General features: G+C 35.3%; 2 protein-coding genes across 3 annotated transcripts; both read left to right on the top strand.

The window, feature by feature from the left end:
- Positions 1-540: 540 nt before the first annotated feature.
- Positions 541-4,180, top strand: LOC100251129 (pentatricopeptide repeat-containing protein At5g66520). 2 transcript variants are annotated; one of them, XM_019224685.2, is made up of 3 exons: positions 541-2,298; positions 2,392-2,541; positions 3,799-4,180. In XM_019224685.2, exon 1 carries the CDS (start codon positions 573-575, stop codon positions 2,073-2,075), a length of 1,503 nt encoding a protein of 500 aa, XP_019080230.1. In that variant the 5' UTR covers positions 541-572; the 3' UTR covers positions 2,076-2,298; positions 2,392-2,541; positions 3,799-4,180. The 2 variants fall into 2 exon arrangements, with proteins under 2 accessions (XP_019080230.1, XP_059598751.1); XM_059742768.1 differs by having other exon boundaries at positions 2,392-3,428.
- A 5,496-nt stretch (positions 4,181-9,676) lies between these two features.
- On the top strand, positions 9,677-21,997 carry LOC100263083 (importin subunit alpha-4). Its single transcript, XM_002281634.5, has 10 exons — positions 9,677-9,994; positions 11,370-11,466; positions 11,555-11,646; positions 11,753-11,884; positions 12,016-12,201; positions 12,359-12,522; positions 12,676-12,754; positions 18,936-19,064; positions 20,329-20,456; positions 21,360-21,997. The coding sequence occupies exons 1-10, from the start codon at positions 9,773-9,775 to the stop codon at positions 21,736-21,738; spliced, it is 1,608 nt and encodes a 535-aa protein (XP_002281670.1). The 5' UTR covers positions 9,677-9,772; the 3' UTR covers positions 21,739-21,997.
- The last annotated feature ends 267 nt before the right edge of the window (positions 21,998-22,264 follow it).

The raw sequence follows: 22,264 nt of genomic DNA, 5'->3' as shown, positions 1-22,264 counted from the left end.
CATGAGGGCGGGGTTTCCAAGTTCGTCGGTCAGATTTTTCTATCTAATTGATTGGATCAAATCAGAACCATGACTGGTCGATCCAATCCAATTTTTAAAACATGCTAAAACCAAAGAAAAAAAAAATCTTATTTAGGTCTTCAAACACATTTTCAAAATTATTTTTTAGTTCCTAATTTTCATAATTAAAAATTAATTTTTTTTATTTAATTTTTTTAAACAATTTAAATCACATTTAAAAAAAAAAGTATTGATTTTTAAAAAGAAAATCACCAAATGTTAAAAAATATGAAAAAAAAAAAACTTTTTATCAAATGTGAAAAAATAATTATCCATTTTTTTAAAAATAAATCTATTCGAAAACTTCAAATATTCTCAATGTATTTTTCCATGTTTCTAAATATTTCTTAAAAATGATTTTTATATAATAAATTAATTTTTATATTAATCCCTTGTCATTTAAATTTTTTTATATTAAATAATTTATATATATATATAAATTTTAATTATATTTTCATATTTTTTATTTATAAATCAATTTCAAAAACTACGTGCGATCAATTCAGTCAGTCATGCAAGAAGCGAAGCGGCTCCACGCCCATCTCATCACCTCAGGTCTCCACCAGCAAGAGAACCATCTACGCAAGCTCATCACTCTCTACACCTCCTCCTCCTCCTCCTCTCTCCACCACGCTCGCCTCCTCTTCGATGCCATCCACCACCCCTCCACTTACCTCTACAACACCATGTTCCGGGTCTACGCCGCCAGCCCAACCCCACTTCACGCCTTGCTCCTGCACCGCCACATGCTCCGCCACGGCCCTCCTCCCGACACCTACACCTTCCCCTTCTTGCTCAAGGCCTGCTCCGCCCTCGCACACCTCCCCAAAGGCCAGGAACTCCACTGCCAAGCCTTGAAATTCGGCTTAGGTGGCCATGTCTTCGTTGAGAATTCTTTGATTCACTTGTATGGGTCCAACTCTGGGATGGACAGCGCCAGGAGGGTATTTGATGGGATGGGTTATCGAGACATTGCGAGTTGGACGACTCTACTCGCGTGTTACGCGAATTCTTGTTCTGTGAAGGCTGCGAGGAAGGTGTTTGATGAAATGCCTGAGAGAAGTGTTATTTCATATAGTGCTATGATTGCGGCTTATGTCAGAGGGAATCGGTTTAGGGAAGCTTTGGATTTGTTTAGGGAGCTATTCAGTGTGAAGATTGAGCCGAGTGATTCTTGTGTGATGAGTGTGCTTTGTGCTTGTGCTAATTTAGGAGCTTTAGATGTGGGCAGATGGGTGTATTCCTATGTGTGTCAAAGTAAGGGGGATTATGTCGATAGTCGAATTGCTACTGCTTTGATCGATATGTTCTTCAAATGCGGTAGCATAGAGCATGCACTGCTAGTTTTTGAAGGAGCCAAAGAGAAGCATGTGGGTGAATGGACAGCAATGCTATCAGGACTGGCAATGCATGGTCTTGGTGAGCAATTAATTGAGGCCTTTGAGAAAATGGTGGACTCTGGAGTTAAGCCAAATGGAGTGACATTTGTAGCACTCCTATCTGGGTGCTCCCATTCAGGTCTGGTAAATGAAGGGTTGTACTACTTTGATAGAATGGAGAGCGATTTTGGGGTTGAGCCCACTGTCGAGCATTTCGGTTGTGTGGTTGATCTTCTTGGTCGGGCTGGATTGATTGATCAAGCAATGCAACTTATCAGCGAGATGCCCTTTGAGCCTAATGCTGCCATTTGGGGTTCTCTTCTTAATGCTTGTAGAGTCTATAAGAATGTTGAGATCGGTGAGCTTGCTGCCCAGTGGCTGATTAAGGATGAGCCATGGAATGGGGCTCTTTATATGACTTTGTTGAGTTTGTATCGCGAAGCTGGGAGATGGGATGAGGTGGAGAAGGTGAAGCTGAAAATGAAGGAGGTTGGTTGTAGAAAGGGCCCTGGTTGTAGCTTGATTGAAGTGGGTGGCATTTGTTATGAGTTTGTGGTGGGAGACAAATCACATCCTTGTGCGGTAGAAATATGTTTGAATCTTAGTAAAGCGATCAGGGAATTTCAGGAACAATAAATTGAGTGCTTCAAGTTCAAATCCAGGATTTGAGATTCATAACCTCAAATTTTTTTTTTGCTCATATTATGTGAGCCTTCTGATTTAGTTGCAGGGGACATCATGGTAAAGAGGACTTTTCGTGTGAATTTGGTTGAACTTCTCAGATGGAATGGCAAAGAAACCAAGTTGACATGATCCCCTGAGTAGTAATGAAAAGAGCTCCAATATAAAACCATCAAAGGTGATCACATCCTAACTAAGCTCTCCTAGTTGTAATGCACAATGGTTGGCAAGGTCAAACTGTGTTTAATGAGCACCATTGGCATCTCTGCAGGATCCAGGGGAAGTGCTAAGCCAAACTTACAAGTTGATGGGTTTAATGTTTTTCTCATTCTGGAAGCACAAGATTAAGAAAAACTAGAGGAAAACAAAAGATGTGGAACTGAACCCTGATTAAGGATATCCACCATCGACAAAGAACAAGGTATTAATGCAAACATGATCCTCCATTTTACCTGCTCTCCCATGTGATAAATAGCTAAAAGATGAGATTCCATTCCCTACATATAGCTTAATCATATGTTCATACTTGCATAAAAGTGGAATGATGACTTGGTTTAGCATGTGCAATTGTTTTTTTGTTGAATGCTGATTGGAAAATGATTATTATTTTTTGTTTTAGTCATTTTGTAGCCCCTTAATCGTGTTGAACAATTTGGGCAAAAGCTTGGATAAATAATCCATGGGATTTGGCAAACTTAGGAAAATTTGAAACCAAATCATTGATAAGAAGAAAAAGTAGGTTATCGAGACTTGGAATGCAGTGACATTTGTTGTGCTTCTATCCAGATGTAGCCTTAGGCTACTCTGATAGAATGGATATGCCTTCTAAGCCTAATGCTGCCATTTGGGGCGCTCTTCTTAATGCATGTTGTGTTGGAATTTTTATGTGTGGACTTACATAATCAATTTGATAATGTCATAAATCAATGTTAATTTAATTTTTGCATTGTGCATCATAATGGGGTTGGACACATTATTGCTTGATTTCTATGGGCTCAGCCTAATTCACTTGACTAGCCCATTAAGTCAAGTGGTCCAAACTGTGTATGTGTGATATGTAATATATATATATATATATGAATTATTTTTATTTAGGGTGAGCTAGAAAAAAAAAAAGGCAGGTTGTTGTTAGATCCTGTTCTGTTTTCTCTTGGGGCTGAGAAGAGCACGTACTGCACGAATTCTTCAGAGCACACACAACGACTATTTTGGATGTAGAAAGGGAAGAGCCAATTGAACTCGAGGTTTCTCTCCATCATGAACTGATCATAACCTTGAACACCAGAACTTTCCATGGGATTAATCAAGGTTAGGTTTTCTTAATTCCCAATTTTTATTGTATGCTTTAATGTCTACATGAGATTCTGTTTATGGTTTAATTTTTCAACATGTAGAGTTTATAAGAATGTTGAAATTGGAGAGCCTGTACCTTGGAAGGCAGTCAAACTCATGGCCTCCTGGTAAATAAGGTTCTAATACCATGCTCGACAACTAATTTTTCTAAAAACTTAAACCGTTAGAATTTGGATCCACAATGTATATCATGCTCTCCAATAATTGAGTTTGTCTCATGAAGCATAACACAAGTGATCACTTCCTAAGCAAGTTCTCCTAGTTATGATGCTCAATGGTAGCAGTATTGATCTTTTTTTGACAAACATTGTTGTCATCTTTGCAGGACTCATGGACTACTCTACAACAAGCCCTAAAGTTGATGATTTCCAACCTTTTTGTCATCCCAAAATCACAACATAAAGAGAAACCAGAGAAAAACAAATGATATGGAACCGAACCGCAAAAAGAACCAAGTTATGAGATGCTAACATGATCCTTCATATTTGAATGAAAATGGAGCTGTCACTTGGGTTTTAAGTTTTAACATATGTACATATTTGCTCTTTTTGGCTGAATCTTGCTATTGAAGTATTGTTTTTTCAGTTTAGGGCAGGCGGGGAGAGTTGAACAATTTGTTGAAGCTGGATAAATGGATAAGTCATTGAAAACTTTGGAAAATATGAATGAGTATTTGATAAGAATGATAACTGAAAAGCATATGTATACATAATTTTACTCAACACATTCCTTCTTTAAGTGAAGTATTGGATTAACATGTGAGCTCATGTTCCATGTTGAGACTCGAACCTAATTCAAACCTAAAACCTCACATTCTACCGATTTCTTACAACTCACCTTTTAACGTTTCTTTTGTATATGCTGTTAGAAGGATATGTCTAGAGGTATTAGGGTTTTTGGACTTCAACTAAAGCCTATCTACTTTAATCTTTTATAATTTTGTCATTGAGTCGCGTTTGAAAGATTTCATTATAAATTTTAGGGTTTATAGCGGAAGTTTTTATTACTTTTACCATAAGATAAAAAAAATGATAGAACATGATATTGTAATCATCGGATGATATAAAACAAAAATAATAATAATTGATTTTGACTAATGGAGAAATGATCACCTATTTTCAGATGTTGATGTGTCCCATAATTTGCAACATGGGTGGGCCGACCAAATTTCAAATCTGCCCCAAATCGATGCAGCTTTTTTGGGAGAAAATGGTGGGAAGACAACCATTTTGGCTCAAAAAGCTTCCACAAATGGAGACAATTGGCAGGCATTTTTGGTTACACATATGAAATTGACTACTGCAAGTCTGCAATTGAATCCATGATACAGCTCATTCACAGCTCCCCAATTGGCTGGCACGTCTTTCAGATTTCAAAATATTGTATTTCACTTTCCTTTTGTGAATTCGTGCCCAAACACTCTGAACAATTATTAGCTAAAATAAATTCCGCTTCAAAGCCCTAAAAATTTATTTTTCTTATCATCCTCATTAGATAATAATTAGGGTTTTTTTTTTCAGTTCTTTTTAAAATATTTTGAAAAATTCCACTCAGTATCGTTGAATTTATTCATGATTGATTCAACCGAAGATATTGAATTCAAGAGGAAATTCTTCTTCTAATTTTTTTTTTTCCATGATTTTTTCAAAAATAGTCTTGAAAAGGACAAATTAAAGAAATTTAGAAACAACTAAGACAAGATAAACAATAGAAAAACTACAAAATCAGATGACAAAAAAACTACAAATTGTGCGATCAAATTGGTGAACTACTCCTCGAGAAGTGAAGTGTCCAGATCTGATTGGCCGATACTATATAATTAGAAAAAAAAAAAAGAACTTTCCTTCACACTCCACGTGGCTCAACGCCACATGCTCAGCTACCAGCCCTCATGGTCTACAGCATTGCTCACTCCGCCTAAGATGCCGGCGGCCGGCGAGAATCCGGCATTTATGAGCTTCCGGAATGTTGTAGAAGAACTCCTGGAGAGAGATCAGACAGTGCAGCCGCAGAAGAGGAAGAAGAAGCAGAGCATGGAGATCAGAGCGACGGACTCGAAAGCCGTGACCAGACTCCACAGCACGTTGTCAACGACCGAGAAGTCCAGGTCCGGCCACCGGAACCCGCGACTGGACCACCTCGGAGAGAAGTACGAGGAGACCAGCTCCGGCCACCGGAAAATCGAGAGCAGCGGAGTGAATTCGAGCTCCAGCCAGCGCAACATCGACCACCCCCAAGCCATCTCCGTCGACTTTCTCTCTCTAGATTCTCGCTCGCTCTCTCTCCCTCTCTCTCAAGCTCTGTGTGTCTTCGCGGCCATGAGCCATTTTAAATAATCTCCAGGGGAATTATACGATGCATCCGGGCCTAGTTTAAGAACAGTGCACCATGCTATTGGAGTAGTTTGGACCGTTAGATAAGCGGGGTCTCAGACTGGTTGATGGAATTGTAATTTCGGTGGGCCCTCGGATTTTGAATCTGACTGATACGTGCGGTGATGCAGATTTGACAGTTATTGTTATTAACGGTCAATATTAGGAATTATTTTATTATGAAATTTAAAGATAAAAAAAAAAAAAAAAAAAAAACATAATTTAAATCAAGGATACGTTTTAAAATTATTTAATCTTTTTTCGTTGTATGTTTCCTTTAAATTCTCTAAGAACCAAATGTAGTTTTAAAAAAAAATATTAAAGTATAAAAATAATAGCTTTGAAAATATTAAAAAATTTAATAAAACTTTCGAATACGATCTTCCTCAAATTAAACACTAAATTAAAAATAATATTTTAAAAATATTTTTTAAATATATAAAATATTTTCATATTTAGTGAAAATTGAGTCATGATTTAAACTTCAATTTCATATTGGAATAAAAAATAAAAAGATAATTATCAATCCAACTAACTCATTGACTCAATTAGTTTTCTTATAGAAAAATGAAGGAAAGAAAAAAAAAACCCTAGTTATAATTTATAGGTACATAAGGTTGTGTAGGTGAGTGTATTGATGATGAATCAAAGGCATAACTCAAGTGATGAATGGGATTTTTCTTTTTGTTGGATTATATTGGGCCTCCTATTGTCTCGTGCTAAAGGACTTTGTGACACAAGAAGTCAAATCCTTTCACTTTCATGCATTTTGAAAACTTCATCTACTTTTCATGGAGTCAATTCTCCTTTCCCACCAATTTTTTTTTGAATTCACTTAAAAAGTTTAAACAAAAAAATTAAGTATGCTTTGTTTGAAATGTGTTTTTTAATTTTTTTTTTTTTTTTATATTTTATAAGGGAAAAGTCTATTTTGAAAACTTGGTAACGTTTTTATCTTGTTTTCTATATTTTTAAATATTTTTTAAGAACAACTTTTTTTTTATACAATATTTTATTTTTAATCATTCTTCATATTTAAATATTTGATTAAAACAGACATCTAAAAATAAGTGAAAATAATAATAAAAAACTAAAATATGTTTTATAAAAATATCTTATTTTATGTTTTTAAAAATAAAAATTATTTTCTTTTTGTTATTATCAAATGTATCTTCCTGTTTCTTTATTTTGAAAATCATATAATTATTCTAAAAAATAGTTATGAAGTATAACCTTAATCACCTTTTCTTCTCCTTTCAAATATTTATTAGCATGAAAATGCCTTCTATCAACATCTTATTGTGAATTTTTTTTATAAAAAATGTCAATTATGTTATCATGATTTTTACGCATTTTTATCAAATTCCTCGATAACAAAATATCATTAAAGAAAAAATTGCATTTAATGCATTCTTATAAGAAACCATATAATAGAGAAAATGTATGTATCTAATGCACTCTCTAAGTATTAAGATTAAGCAAATAAAACCAAAAAAATAAAATAATCTTGTACAATCTTAAGTCTTGTTTGCTAACTATTTAATTTTTTTTTTTTTTAAAAAAAAAAACATGTAAAGCAGCCAAAGGAAAATTTTGTTTAGTTGTTTTATTTGTTTTTACTTGTTTATTTAAGATTGTTTCAAAAAATAATTATATAAATATGAAAAATGATTAGAAATATGACACTATATATAAAAATTATTTTTAAAATATATTTTAAAACATGTTAAAATTTTAACATTTCAAATTTTCAAATAAATTTTTATTTTACAAAATATAATAGAACGGTATTCAAAAAATATTCTCAAAAAGTGTTTTTAAAAATTACTTTGCACAACATAGTAATTGTTTGTTTCTCAAATTGTAGAGTAGAGAATATGCCAATCTGTCTGTCTATGGAGTAAAAGACATTGGCAAAGGCAACTATGACGCAGACCACCCAACCACATCATGGGCCTGCCATCCTTGCTGAAAGACCATCTTAGGTAAAGACCTAATACTCAAGTCAAGGAAGATACTAATTATCAAAGGATTGCCCCATGGAAACCTTTAACAAGATCAGTCTAATTAGTACAACAACCTAAAAGAGTAAAGCCCAAGATGGTCAATGCTTTAAGTCAAAGAACCAAGCCAAATTTTACTCTTACTTTCTGATATATTCACATACAAAATAAAATATTAAAGTAAATTTTTAATAAATTAATTAATTCTAATCGTCCATCGACATTTTCGCAATGGATATTTACGATTTCAATGATCAAAATTTCCACATTTTAGTATATTTTGATCATAACCTACAAGAAAGACAAAAGCAACCTTCATAAAAGAACTCCAAAATAATGGTAAGTACAAAAAAAGACTAAGGACCATATATTATGAATTTAGTCTCAATTTCATTAATGACCAAATTAAATCTTTAGTTGGGAAAGCTTCGTAAAAGCAAGGGTGAGGTGGCCCTTGAAAAAAATAAAAAACAACCCATACTTTATGACAAGAGTACCTAACCAAATTTCTATATTTATTTATTTATTTTTAAAAATTTTTATTACACCTTATCCTTGTCAATTAAGAATCGATTTGAGAGTTATTTTATAAAGCGTTTTTCATATTTATAACACTTAAAATGTTTCATGGGGAAGAATCACTAATAAAATGTTTTTCTAACATAAAATTATAGGTGATATTTTAATATTGCAAATAATTTTTTAGAGTGATTAAATTTTTTAAATAATTCAACTTAAAATTTTGAATAATCTATTGCCAAAAAAAAAACAAAAAACAAAAATCCCTTTTCATGTGGCAAATTTTCCTCCATCCTCCTACTATTTTCTAGAGAACCAAATTAAAGGCGATTAAGAATTTTGGTGACCCGCATGATTTGTTGTTCCACTTGCAGGTTGCCTCAACTCCCACTCAACCATTTGGCTTTACTAAGGTGATGTTTGTTTTTTTGGCTTTTTCCTGAAAACCATTTAGTTTTAGAATTTAGGTTGTTTGTTTTTTTTTACTTTTTTATAACTTATTATAAACTTTTTACTAAATAGAAAAAGCCAGAATATGTGGCTTTTTCTAAATAGAAAAAATAACACAATGGTTTTTTTTTTACTTTTTAATACTTAATAGAAATAAAATACTACAAAAACAAACAACCTAATATTTAATATTATTAAGTATTAAAATTCTATTTAGAATTAAGTAAAAAAACAAACGCCACCTTATGTATATATACACCCAAAAACAAAACCCAAAACTCCAATTTTCCTTTCCTTTTCTTATCATCTGTTTTCTTGCATTTTCCATGCAACCAACCAAATGGATGGTGAGATCAGAAACATTTGATAATTTTAAAGGGAAAAAGGAAGTCAAGAAAACCCATAAGTCCAAATTCTCTCTTTTTTTTTCTTTTCTTTTCCTTACCATTTCTAGGCAACCAAACAATAATTAAAAACCCACATGCTTATTTTTTTTTTAATTTAAACAAGAAAAACATTTCTAAAAAATTATTTTAAATTTTAAAATAAAAATGGCAAAAAGACAACAACCCTCCAATTTAAAAATAGATGTAGTATAATAAATTTATTGCCACATTTTTTATTTGATTTTATAAATTAATAACAAAAATAGGAAAATGTATAGTTTTTCAAAATTCTTTTATGGAAATTAGTTGTGAAGATTCAAGAAAACGGTAAAATATTGTGCATTTCAAAATTTAAATAATGTAAAAATTTTAAAATAAAATTAATTTTTATTTTCATTTTCATTTTTTTAAAACCAAATACTAAAAAGACAGAATCACCCTTCCCAAACTCACAATTTTTATATTCTCCACTCACGCACAGTGGCTCTCATTCTCTTCGATCCCACTTCTCCTCTCTCCCACCTCTCCTTCTCTCTCCGCGACATTTCGTCGAACACAGAGAGGCATCAATGTCGCTGCGGCCCGGTTCTCGCACAGATGTGCGCAAGAAATCCTATAAGACCGGCGTGGACGCTGAGGAGGCTCGCCGGAGAAGAGAGGACAATCTGGTGGAGATCAGGAAGAACAAGCGCGAGGACAATCTCCTTAAAAAGAGGAGGGAGGGGCTTATTCTTCAGTCCCAGCAGTTCTCTTCTGATGCCTCTCAAACCACTGCCGTAGTTGAAAAAAGGGTAATGGGTTTTCTTTATTTTTTCTTTATATTTTTTTGTTGGTGAATTCGCTGGTTTTTTTTTTTTGATCTTTGGCTGGTGGATTTTTATGGGGCTTTTGGGATTTGTTAGTTTGGATTGGTGGGTGAATGTGGTGATTAGGGAGGGAATGTTGGGTTGTTTGGTGACTGGGAAAAGTTGAATCTTTTTACTCAGATTGGTGTTTCTATTGAAAAAGGTACCCATTTGAAGCTCATGTCGATGTTTGATGATCTCGAGTTGGTTCGGTTTTTCAGGCTTTCTTATGTTTTATGTTTGATTGCATAGAAAGTTGTAGGAGTAGGGAAGCAAATTTTTAGCCTTTCATTATGTTGGACCCGGGCAAGCTTAAATCTCGACTCAAAAGATGCTTCTTGGACCTTATTGCTATTGGAAAATAATTGTTACTCGTTTTGCCATTTCGCCTATTTGTTTTGATCTTTGATCCGTGGGTTTTCATGGGCTTTTTCTGTATGCGCAGAGAAAATTTAGGAAATGAATTTAGATTTCGATGTTTGGGACCTGTGGAAATTTGATTCTCCACCAATGGAGCCTGGTACATCTATTTGGTTAGTTTAAATGAGTAATTTCATCTATTGGAAACCGATAATATTTGTGAGAATTGGAGAGAAGGGTATCCTATCAATTGTATGATTCTTCTCAAACCCAAAATGGACGTGATTGATGGTTTCTGTACTTAATTTTCTTCTCTATTCTTTACTTTGTATGGACATGCTTAGTTGCAGAGTTTTAAGTAGAAAGGAAAGGGAACTTTTAGAATTTTGATGTTTGGGGCCTGGGAAAACTTGCTTCTCCATCCACTGAGTGGAGTGTGATACAAACAGAAAGATCCTAATGGTTGAAAGGCTCAAAAATATATCCTTAGTGTGATTATTATCAAATAGGGAGATGAATTATAGTAGTAAGATGTGTGAAGAAAATGATGCATTCTTTTCTTGCTAATGGTGGCAAATGCATTGGTTTTTTGTGGGCAAGTAGTTGTTTGCCGGTGCTTAGATGTCTATAAGAGCATTAATTGAATTAATAAATTTTAAAAATCCAAGAAAAGAATTATAAATTGTAGAGAAAGAAGGCGTTATCAGTTGTAAATTTTGGTTGAAAGATATGGATTGTAGGCCGAAAAAAAAGGAAAGAGGACAAACAACAAACTAAAAATGCTTTACAATTGCAAAAAGCAGTACAGGTTAGTAGTAGAGCAAACATGAGTGCTCTAATGGCTCAGTTCTTGTGATAAACTGTAGTCTTTAAACTTGTATTTTTGTTTTCACTTGGTGCTTTTGACTTGATAATTAACGGTTTCAATGTTTACTTCTTTATTCTTGGTCTCATCTAACAGTTGGAAAGTATTACTTTGATGGTTCAAGGAGTATGGTCTGATGATCCTGCTTCACAACTGGAAGCAACCACTCAATTCAGAAAGCTACTATCTATTGGTATGGGTGCAGTTCTTTTGCGATAAATTTATTTGACAGGAAACATGCGCGTTTATATAGTTGACTTTCAGTTGATATTATTTTGTAGAGCGCAGCCCTCCAATTGATGAGGTGATCAAAGCAGGTGTTGTTCCCCGATTTGTGGAGTTCCTTGGAAGGCATGATTTGCCCCAGTTGCAAGTAGGAGTTGTTTAAAGTCTTTCTTTTCCTTTTCATCTGAAGCAATCAGTATGAAGTTATCAATCTAGAACCTGCTTGATTTGCATGTTTCTCTTTTTTGGTGCAGTTTGAGGCGGCATGGGCATTGACTAATGTTGCTTCTGGGACATCGGAACATACTCGAGTTGTCATTGAACATGGTGCTGTCCCCATGTTTGTGCAACTTCTTAGCTCTGCCAGCGATGACGTGCGAGAGCAGGTCAGCTCTTGTATCCTTAATAAACCATTTTTTCTTTTGTTGCTTCAGAGCAAGAAAACTCTCTGAATACTTATAATAGTCCAGGTCTTATCTAATAATGTTTAATGCTCACTTTCCCATCTTGTAAACAGGCAGTATGGGCTTTGGGTAATGTTGCTGGTGATTCTCCAAGTTGTAGGGATCTTGTTCTTGGTCATGGTGCCCTTATGCCATTATTATCTCAGTTAAATGAACACTCAAAGCTATCTATGTTGAGGAATGCTACATGGACTTTATCTAACTTCTGTCGTGGCAAGCCACCAACACCATTTGAACAGGTGGGCAGTCATGTGCACATTTATGTTATGCTAGAGTAAGCTTGAAGATATGGAATAATAGGATTTTAAACACTGCTCACCTCCCATTCCGGATCTCAGATATGTAAAGAAGTTAATTAGTTAGTTGTAATTGGTTTTCGGTTTTGACTTCTGTCAGGTGAAGCCTGCATTACCAGTTCTTCGGCAACTCATCCACTTAAATGATGAAGAAGTTCTAACAGATGCTTGCTGGGCTCTATCCTATCTTTCTGATGGCCCCAATGATAAAATTCAGGCCGTGCTTGAAGCAGGTGTTTGTCCACGACTTGTCGAGCTTCTATTGTAAGTTTTAATGTCCTCAATGAACTTTCCAGTTTTGCCAATGACCTCCTTTTAATTTAGATTTTTTTTTTGTTTTAGCGGGATTTTGTTTGCTTTTTTTCCTTAAGGGATCTGTAAGATTGTGGCTGCTAACTAAAACTTCTTTTTTTCAAGGCATCCATCTCCAACTGTTCTTATACCTGCTCTTCGAACAGTGGGAAACATTGTTACGGGTGATGATGCTCAGACTCAGGTATTTTTATCATCCACATTTACACTAGATTTTTGTTGTGTCATTTGAATACATGTCTGTCATTATGTTATCAAAGGTGTGCCTAGTTGTAAGGCAACATGACACGGTTGCCAGTGTGCCTCGTCTGGAGCTGGTGTGGCTACTGCACCAAGGTGTGCACCTCCCAGTGAGGCACTTCAGCACTTCTGGTTCATTTAGAATTTTTTATTTTCTTGCCCTGGGCCAGAACAACATCGCTTTGCTGTCCATTATTTATTTATTTTGGTGACATCATTTTGCCCATGCTTTATAAAAGCAATCCAGCTGTGCAAGGATTCTCCATTTTTCTGTTAATTTATTTTAGAAAAATATATGCAAACAGTCTCCTTTTGCCCATGCTGTTTACAAGCAACCCACCTACAGTCTTCTCTCCCTCTCCACTATCTCCCATACACTCTAGGACAAAACTGAAATGCCAAAAGAGCCATTACACAGCTTCCAGGATTTTTATGGTTTTGTCTTTTACTTGATGTTTTTTTTTGGAGGGTAATTTTTATTTTATTTTTATCAAAATTGATTGGTGTGTTAAATAAATCTTCCACATTTTTTTTTCAAAATGATTTTTTAAAACTATTTTAAAGAAGGCAAAAGATTTTTTTTTTCCTTTTTTTTTTAAAATAAAAAGATTGTGTTTTTTTGACTGATTTTTGAAGAAGAATATAGGTGATCTTAAAACATGACTATTAAAATTTTTGTTTAAACTGATTTATAAATTTAGTGAGAGTTAATTTATGAGCACATTTGTTAGTGTATGAGTAAATGATAAATATTAGCGTGTTTAAATAAACACTATTTTATAAAATTGCACATACACACCTTAAGGGCGCATCTTACTTTGATCAGTACATGCCTTGGGTTGCACTAGGCCTGGCCTCCAGCCTCCAGGGGACCTTTGTACCTTAGTGCACCTTGCATCTCTTAGAACTCAGGGTTATTAATTTTATTTGCATAAGTATTAGTACCAATATCAAATATTAAATTGTTTTTACAAAGTATTGATGATAATCACTAAAATGTTCCTATATTCCTAAATTGTTATTATTATTTTTAATTTTAGTCAATAAAAGGAAGGAAAACAAAGGATTGTAGCAGATAACAGTTTGGATGATAATCAAAAGGGCTCATATAAATTTTTTTTTCGAATTAGAAAAAGGACTCATTTTTGTTCTACAACTTATCCTTTTGTCTAAACGAAATTTCTTTTTTAGAAGAGGTCAACATGTAGACAGTGGGATCTCCAAGTTTAGGGAAGAGCTAATCTTAGTGGGAGACAAAAGGCGTTTGGAGAGAATGAAATTATTTTTCTGGGAGGTCTCAAATAGAGGATTTAGAGACCAAGACTTTTTGGAGAAATCTTTCATGTTAACCCCTTAGAGATGAGCCTATATAGAAGTTTTTTTTTTGTTTTTTTTCCCTTACTGAGAGCTAATGAGACAATATGTAGCCAAGTGAAAGTAATGTGGTAAGAGTGACATGATTGACATGGTGCTGGTTTGGAACTCCATTTATTTCAATCCAACTAAAACAGGTTCACTAAAATTTGGGTTGTTCATGCTAGTCTACCATGTGAGGTTCCAACTCCAATCACCAAACCAAGACACTAAAACCATATCATTTAATGGTGGAGCAAGCTGAGCCCATCGCCATGAAGCCAAAACTTGAGCACCTCAAACCATACTCTTGAATGAGGTAGATGTGAAGCTTTTAGACATGTGTTACTTGGCACCTTTGAGAAAAATGTAAAAGATGCCCTTGGGACAATCTTGATTTGCTTGGGGAACTCGCCCTAGAGGGTTGTGGAGATAGTTTGTGGAGGCACTTTCTTGATAGGGTGAGAAGGGTAATTAGAGCCAACAAGTTTAGGGTGGCTTTGGGGATGTTATGGCTAGAAAGGTAAAGGCTCTTTCTTAAATTTGTTTTTGGGATTCTAAGGAAAGAGTCTCTCCTCTTTCGACTGAGGAGGTAAAGACTAAAAGGGTGGCTTTGAAAAGAGTACATAAAGTGGGCTTTAATGGAAGAAACATTATGAGATAGAAATATAGAGAAATTTGGTTAAAGGATGAAGATAAGAATGCTAAGTTTTTCCACAAAATGGCTAATGTGCGTAGTAGGGTAAACTTGTTGACTAAAGTGAGAGTTAAGGATAGGGCGTGTAGAGCTTTCCACTCTCTTCTCTTTGAGTCAAGAGATTGGAGACTGAGCATTGGGGATTAAATTATGAGGTTTTGGGGAGTGAAAGTTCTAGGAGATTGTAGGAGCCTTTTTTTAAGGAGGAGGTTTTTGAAGTTCTCTATAGTCTAGGTGGGGACAAGGCTCCAAGGTCAAACGATTTTACTAATGTTGGGACATCATTAAGTTTGAGGTCATGTGATGGGGGAAAGTCTTTTAAAGTTTATTCAAGGAAGAAAAGGAAGACCTAAGTAAACTTTAAGTAGGATTAATATTAATTAGAATTGAATAGGGATTGGTATTTGTTGAAGTCTAATTAGGATTAGCTAGTTGAGTTATAATATAATTAGAATTTGAGTCATGATAGGTTATTAGAGTCCTAGTAGACTTTGGATGTTATAATTAGAATTAGAATTATGATAAGTTTTTAGAGTCCTAGTAGACTTTGGATTTCTTACAGAAGCCTATAAATAGGCTAATCAATGTAAATCAAAGGAATGAATTTGATGAATAATATTATACTTTCTTTCATTGCAAGGTTGCAACCCTCAATGGTGAGACTCCATTGATTTTCTTCTAGGTGAGACTCCTAGAAGGCTTTAGTGAGACTCTAAGGTTTTCCATCTTTTCTTCATTGTTTCTTTTTTCTCTCTATTTCTTATCTTATAATTTTCTCTACCATAAAATTTATTCCTTGTTCCTCTCCTTACACCCTAAAAATAAAACCCTAGCCCACCTACCCTTGAGTGTAGGCAACCATCCTAGGGTTGTCCTACATCATCATGGGTGTTTTGAGAGAGTTTTTCACTCAAGGCACTTCCAAGAAGCTTAAACACTAGTTTCTTGGTATTGGTCCCTAAAAAAAAGTGGTGCAGAAGATTTGAAAGACTTCAAACCCACTACAAGCTCTTAGCTAAAGTGTTGACGAACAAACTTAAAAATATGGTGGGAAAGGTGGGTTCTAATTATCAACATGCTTTTGTAGAAGGCATATATATTTGGATGCCATTCTTATTGCTAATGGAGCCATTGACTCAAGATTAAAGAACAATAATTTGGGGGGTTATTTTAAAGATGAACACTGAGAATACCTATGATCATGTTAACTAAGACTTCTTAATTGCGGTCTTGAAATGGGGCTTGGAAAAAAGTGGACTGGTTAGATAAAATGGTGTATTTCCTTGGCAAGCTTTTCTGTTCTTGTTAATGGAACTCTGTCTGGTTTTTTTTAGAGCTCTAAGGGACCAAGGCAAGGCGATCCCTCTCTTCTTGTCTTTTCATCTTGGCAATGGAGGTACTTAGTTAGATGTTGGCTAGAGCCAAGGAGGCTCTTAGTCAAGGGCTTTTAAAGTGGTAGAAGAAGTGGGGAGGAGATGGATGTGTCTCACATTTTGTTTGTTGATGACACTATGATTCTTTATGATGCCAATCATGATCAACTGAGTTATTTGAGTTGGGTTTTTATGTGGTTTGAGACAATATCTGGCTTAAAATTAATTTGGATAAGAGTGAGGTAATTCCTATTGGGATGTAGCTAATGTGGAGAAATCAACCTCAATGTTGAAGTGTAGAATAGGGGAGTTGCCCTCTACCTATTTGGGTCTCCCTTTGGGAGCCTCGTAATACCTTTTTGTTGGGGTGTGTGGGGGGGGGGGGGGGGGGGGGGGGGGTCTTACGCTAATCAAAAGCACTTTATCAAGCCTTCCAATTTATTTCATATCCTTTTTTGTCATTATGAGAAAGGTTAATTCAAGGCTCACAATCTTTGAACTTTAAATGAGGTTTTGCTTGGTAATCGGAATTGGAAATTTGTTACTAAAGGGGAGTTCTTATAGAAACAAATCATAATAGAGAAGTTCGAAGAAGGGGAAAGGGGAGTAGTGTTTGAGAAGGGTGAGAGGAGGATATGGAGTGGAGGTGTGGAAAGCCATAAAAACAAGTGGGAGGGTATAAAAAGCAAGTCTAGCTTTTCAGTTAGGAAAAAGAGGAGGATTAAATTCTGGAAAGACTTATGGTGTGAGGATTTACCCTTGGAAGAAGCCTTCCCAAACTATTCTCTTTTGCTTCTAACAAAGATAGATATGGGTAGAGGAAGTGCGGGAGCAGGTTAGGGAAGGGGGTGGTTGGAGCTCCCGCTTTTCAAGGTCGTTTAATGGTTAGGAGTTTGAGGAAGTGAAGATTCTCTTCCAGAAATGGCAATCATTCTCAATTAATAGGGAAGAAGAGGACAAACCGAGATGGAATGAATCCAAGAGTGGCATCTTTTCTGTCAAATCCCTCTTTCCATCCTTGACTAGGGAAGATTGAGAGCCTTCCCAAGAAGTGTAGTGTGGACCATATGGGCACCATCAAGGGTTGCTTTCTTTGCTTGGAAACGATTTGGGGCAAAATTCTAACTCTTGATCAACTCAAAAGAAGTGGTTGAAATTTGATGAATAGGTGTTATTTGTGCAGATTACCTATCAAAAAAAAAAAAAAGGTGTTATTTGTGCAGAGGTGAGGAGTAAACATCAAATACCTTGCTTCTCCATTGTTCCAAAGCAAGTATTTTGTGACAATTGATACTTTCTCTCTTTGTAGTAGTTTAGGTGATGCTTTCTTCAGTTAGAAGGAACCTTTTGGGTTAACATGACTCTTTCATGGGGTAGAAATGAAAAATTTCTTCCATTGCTTGGTGAGAGGAATTTGTTCTAAAAGATATAGCTGAAAAGAAAATTTGAAAAACTCAAATATCCTATAACTTGATTCAAAACTGTAATTCAATGAAGCAACAATGCTAAAAGATCTTGACTCTTGATAGGCTACAAAAGAGAGGCTGGCAGCTACCTAATCGGTGTTTTTTGTGTGCTTGCGAAGCGGAAAGTGTGGATCATTTACTTATTCATTGTACAGTGGCTAGAGTGCTTTGGGACTTAGTGTTGGGTTTAGTTGGGGTCAAGTGGGTGTTCCCTAATACTGTAAAGGAGTTTTATATAGTTGGGGGGGTGCTTTTGTGGGGAAAAAAAGGAAAAAATTATGGAATTCCATTCCGTTATTCATTTTTTGGATGGTTTGGAAGGAAAGGAATAGATTAGCCTTTAGGGGGGGGGGGGGGTTTAGCAATTCAGAGGTTTAAATATTCTTTTGTTTGTAATTTCTGGGATTGGGCTAAATTGTATATGGTAGAGGGGCCGCTTTCCCTTATAGATTTCCTGGAGTGGTTTGCCTCCAGTTAAGGGGAGGTTTGTTTTTTTCGCTTTTTGCTTGTTTGGCCTTTGTTGCCTTGTATACGCCCTATATACGTTGGGGCTTTTCAGTCTTTTCTTTTAATGAATTGTGTTTGCTTATCAAAAAAAATAAAATTAAGACCTTTTTCAGAAATTAAGAAAATTTTGCTGGTTTCTAAGTGAAATTCAAAAAGTTTCTATGAATAAAATTAGAAAATCATAAACCTATCACTTTATGTTGCGTACCATTTTGAGGCCCTTTGTAAGATTTGTTTCTGAACACTAGTAGCTCAAAACATATACTTAGCTGGACAGAAAGCACTAGATCCTCTCGACGACTCTATTATCAGAAATAGGCAATGGTGTTATAATATCCTAAGTAACCTTTTGATCAGTAATATTTTGTTCACTAATTCACATGATTTTGATTGATACCAAAGGGTGTATTGGTGCAAAAGATGTGCAAAAAATCTAATGGTTTAAGCAATAATTCACAGCCAGAACCTAAAGAAATGATGTAATACCTCTTTTCTGGCTTAGGTTACTTGGGCAGTATATATTGAGTTAGAAAATGGCTGATTTCTCTAAGTATGAATGGGAAGGGAAACAGTAATACTAACAAAGACATTATTTGAGAATAATGCTAAGATATTTTGTTCTCCTCTCTCTCTCTCTCTCTCTCTCTCTTATATGTCGTGTATTTGTGCATGTATGCAAGGTTGTTCTTTTCCTCTTAGTGACAAAATAATCTATCATTTTTGTTTCAGTTTGTAATTGACAACCAAGTGCTCCCTTGTCTCTATCAACTTCTTACGCAAAATCACAAAAAAAGCATCAAGAAAGAAGCTTGTTGGACAATCTCAAATATCACTGCTGGGAACAAAGGTCAAATACAGGTATAGGTTTCTTTGTAGACTATGTTTTTGATGAAAATTGTGAAGTTTCAAACTCTATATATGTTGCCTACTGCTCAGCTGAAATACTGGAATCATTTCTTTTTGGTTTCATCCCTGGTTGCTTCAACCATCACTATCGTGAAAAGATAACTTACAGTTTATTATATTGATGGGAATGAATAGTTGTTGAGAATGAACTTTGTTTATTCATTTTAGAGATGCTTGTTTTCTTGATAAGAATTCTTTTATTTTGAACTGAAATAGTTTCTTATGGAAAGTTTGTGTTACTACTGTTGCCTCATTAACAACTGAAAATTAAACCCCTTTTGAGTTTGTGTAAACTTGTTTGGTTGTTACATTGGTAAACTTTTTCGAAGTAATTTCAGTATTTCTGCTAATATAGTCTAAAATATTCTTCGAGATCTCAGAGCAAGTTCCAGCATCTGTTATGCCTTTAGGGAAGCCCATGCATCACTGTTGCTGTTTTTGTGTGAAGGCACTCTTGTTTTATATCCATTCTTTGGCAAGGATTGCCATAGGCTCCTTTTGTTGCTGATAGAACTTTCTGCTATCGAAAGCTATAATGTGAATTGATTGCAAATATCAACTGCTATAGCGGTGTGTATGCTTCTCTTTATGATGGATTGGTGGAAACAACTTCTCTTTGATCTTGTGGAGGGTATCTAAAATAATGAAAGACTTGGGAAAACAAGAATACTGGTAGAGAAGAAATTTAGGTCCCATTACAACAATCTAGATTCTGGATTCTATTGACGATATTGTGATAGCCAATTTAGAAATAGTTTTTCTACTATGAAATGACTTGCAAGAGAGAAATACTAGGATCTTTGAGGAGAAGTGGAGAATGGAAGAGATGTTGTGGGAACTAGTTCACTTCTACTACTTCCTCCTTGTGGGCCTCTTGTACCGTTAAAGGCATTCCACTCAATGTTATTCAACTCAGCTGGCCTTCGGTTTGTAATTCAATGAGGGTGGATAACAATGAGAGGAGTCGAGTCCAGTTTTGAGGAGATGTTACCTTTGTGTATCCTTAAGCGGTCTATACCTTTATATACAGTTCTCCTTGTATAGTCTATATTTTGTGGGGAGGACCACTCCTCCTTCTCTTATATATTTTTCATAATCAATATATATCTTTTGTTTCTGATATAAATAAAAAAAAATAAAAATTCAAACCAAGTCCCAGGGAACTTTACTTGGTGCAATTGTTTTAATTATTTTCTTCTACATCTCTGTGAAACAGGCTGTTATTGAGGCTAATATCATCCTCCCTCTTGTAAACCTACTTCAACATGCGGAGTTTGACATCAAAAAGGAGGCTGCTTGGGGTATCTCAAATGCCACGTCTGGAGGCTCTCATGAGCAGATTCAGTATGTTCTCTTCATTCTCTTTGCTGTATAACCTTTTTCATTCTCTATTTTGGTTATATATAACTGAATCTAGTGATGCATGGACCATCAGATCCATGTCCTGTTATTCTTTCCTTTTGCCCCATTTTCTTTCTTTCACTTTCCCCAGTTGCCATTTTGTAAATATTTACATGTGGATAAATCATATAATTATAAATACCAACTCCAAAACTTCTGATCATAATGGTCGACTGCTGGGCTGTCCTCGACTCTTTGGAACAATGGCAAACATCATGATGTTAATTTTTGTTTATGAGAACCGCAGTTTATCTTAATAAGTTCTGAGAAGAGCTAAATTTAGTGGGTCCTGCTTGAATAAGTAAAAAAATTTCCTGTTTCTTTCATCATATTAGAAGAATGCTGCTTTTTAGGAGTTCATTGATAGCTAGACGGGTTCTTGGTTTCTCTGCCTCTACTGTTCCCCCCCCCCCTTTCTTTTGCCCTATATGTTGGGTGCAACTTGATTACCTCCTATGCATGTGGGTTTGCCCCATTTGGTGTTTTGTTTATATGTGTACCCATGCCATGAATTATGTAGTGCCTATCAAAAAAGAAAAAAGAATCCATATGTTGAATTCACGCTATATTTTGCAAAACAATGCATCCAACCAAGTGCAGTATCATTTTACAAATATGGGAATGACCATTTGGGATGTATCTTCTTGTTCAGTGATTCAGTCATCCATTTTTTGTTATTTCCATGTCTAAGCTGAATTAAGACCAAAATGTTTCTAGCTTATAAGAATGCACTATTCTTTTGCCTGTAAGCTTCATTACCTTGAGCTTCTCTATATGCATTTTTTCAGTATACAATGCCCTTTGCCACTCAATGAGATAACTGGTATTGTATACATGTTCTTGCAGGTTTTTAGTGAGCCAAGGTTGCATAAAGCCCCTGTGCGATCTTCTAATGTGTCCAGACCCAAGGATTGTGACAGTATGCCTCGAGGGCCTTGAGAACATTCTGAAGGTGGGTGAGGCTGACAAAGAATCGGGAAAGAATGGTGGAATCAATCTTTACGCACAAATGATTGATGAGTGTGATGGCTTGGATAAGATTGAGCTGCTGCAGACCCACGACAACAATGAGATATATGAGAAGTCTGTAAAGCTTTTGGAGAGATACTGGGCAGAGGAAGACGAGGAAGTCCAGAATGTCCAGGATGGGGATGGAAATCAACAGGGATTCGGTTTTGGAAGTAGCCAGCCCAACCTTCCTCCAGGTGGCTTTAAATTTGGTTGAAGCCGGGTTTCTGAGTCTCAATTTTCTAGTCTTTGTAGGCTTCTTCTTCTTCTTCACTTTTCTGGTTGAAATGAAAAGAATTTGTAGACGTGCTTCAGATTTTCCTCATTGCCAAGGGTCAGGGTTTTTGGTCTGGCACATAGGCTTAATTTGTCTACGAATTTATTAGAAGCAAAAAGGTTTTCAACTTGTGGTTTTTATCTTTATATGTACTTCTATATTTTCATGATAAAAAGAAATTGTTCTTGTGATTGGCTTTTATCTTGGATTACTACTCACCTTTGTAGACTCAAGTTGAACTTCATCAACTGAGAATTAGGCTTTTACTTTCCTGCATGATTCCTAGTGTGGAAGAAAATGTCATGTGTCATGTAGGTATGCCGTTAACGGCATGGATTTGGAATTTTGGGTAAAACACTAAGGTATTGACTTCTAAAGAATAAAAACCCTATTTTAAGCTTAATAAGAGTCCTTTTTTTTTTTTTTTTTTTCTCGTCTATTTGACTAATTTTGCTTAAAGAGTTTA

Source organism: Vitis vinifera, chromosome 14 (genome assembly GCF_030704535.1).
Source record: "Vitis vinifera cultivar Pinot Noir 40024 chromosome 14, ASM3070453v1".
NCBI classification, from domain to species: Eukaryota; Viridiplantae; Streptophyta; class Magnoliopsida; order Vitales; family Vitaceae; genus Vitis; species Vitis vinifera.
Note: the sequence above shows the minus strand (reverse complement) of the source record. Positions and strands in the feature narration are given on the sequence as shown.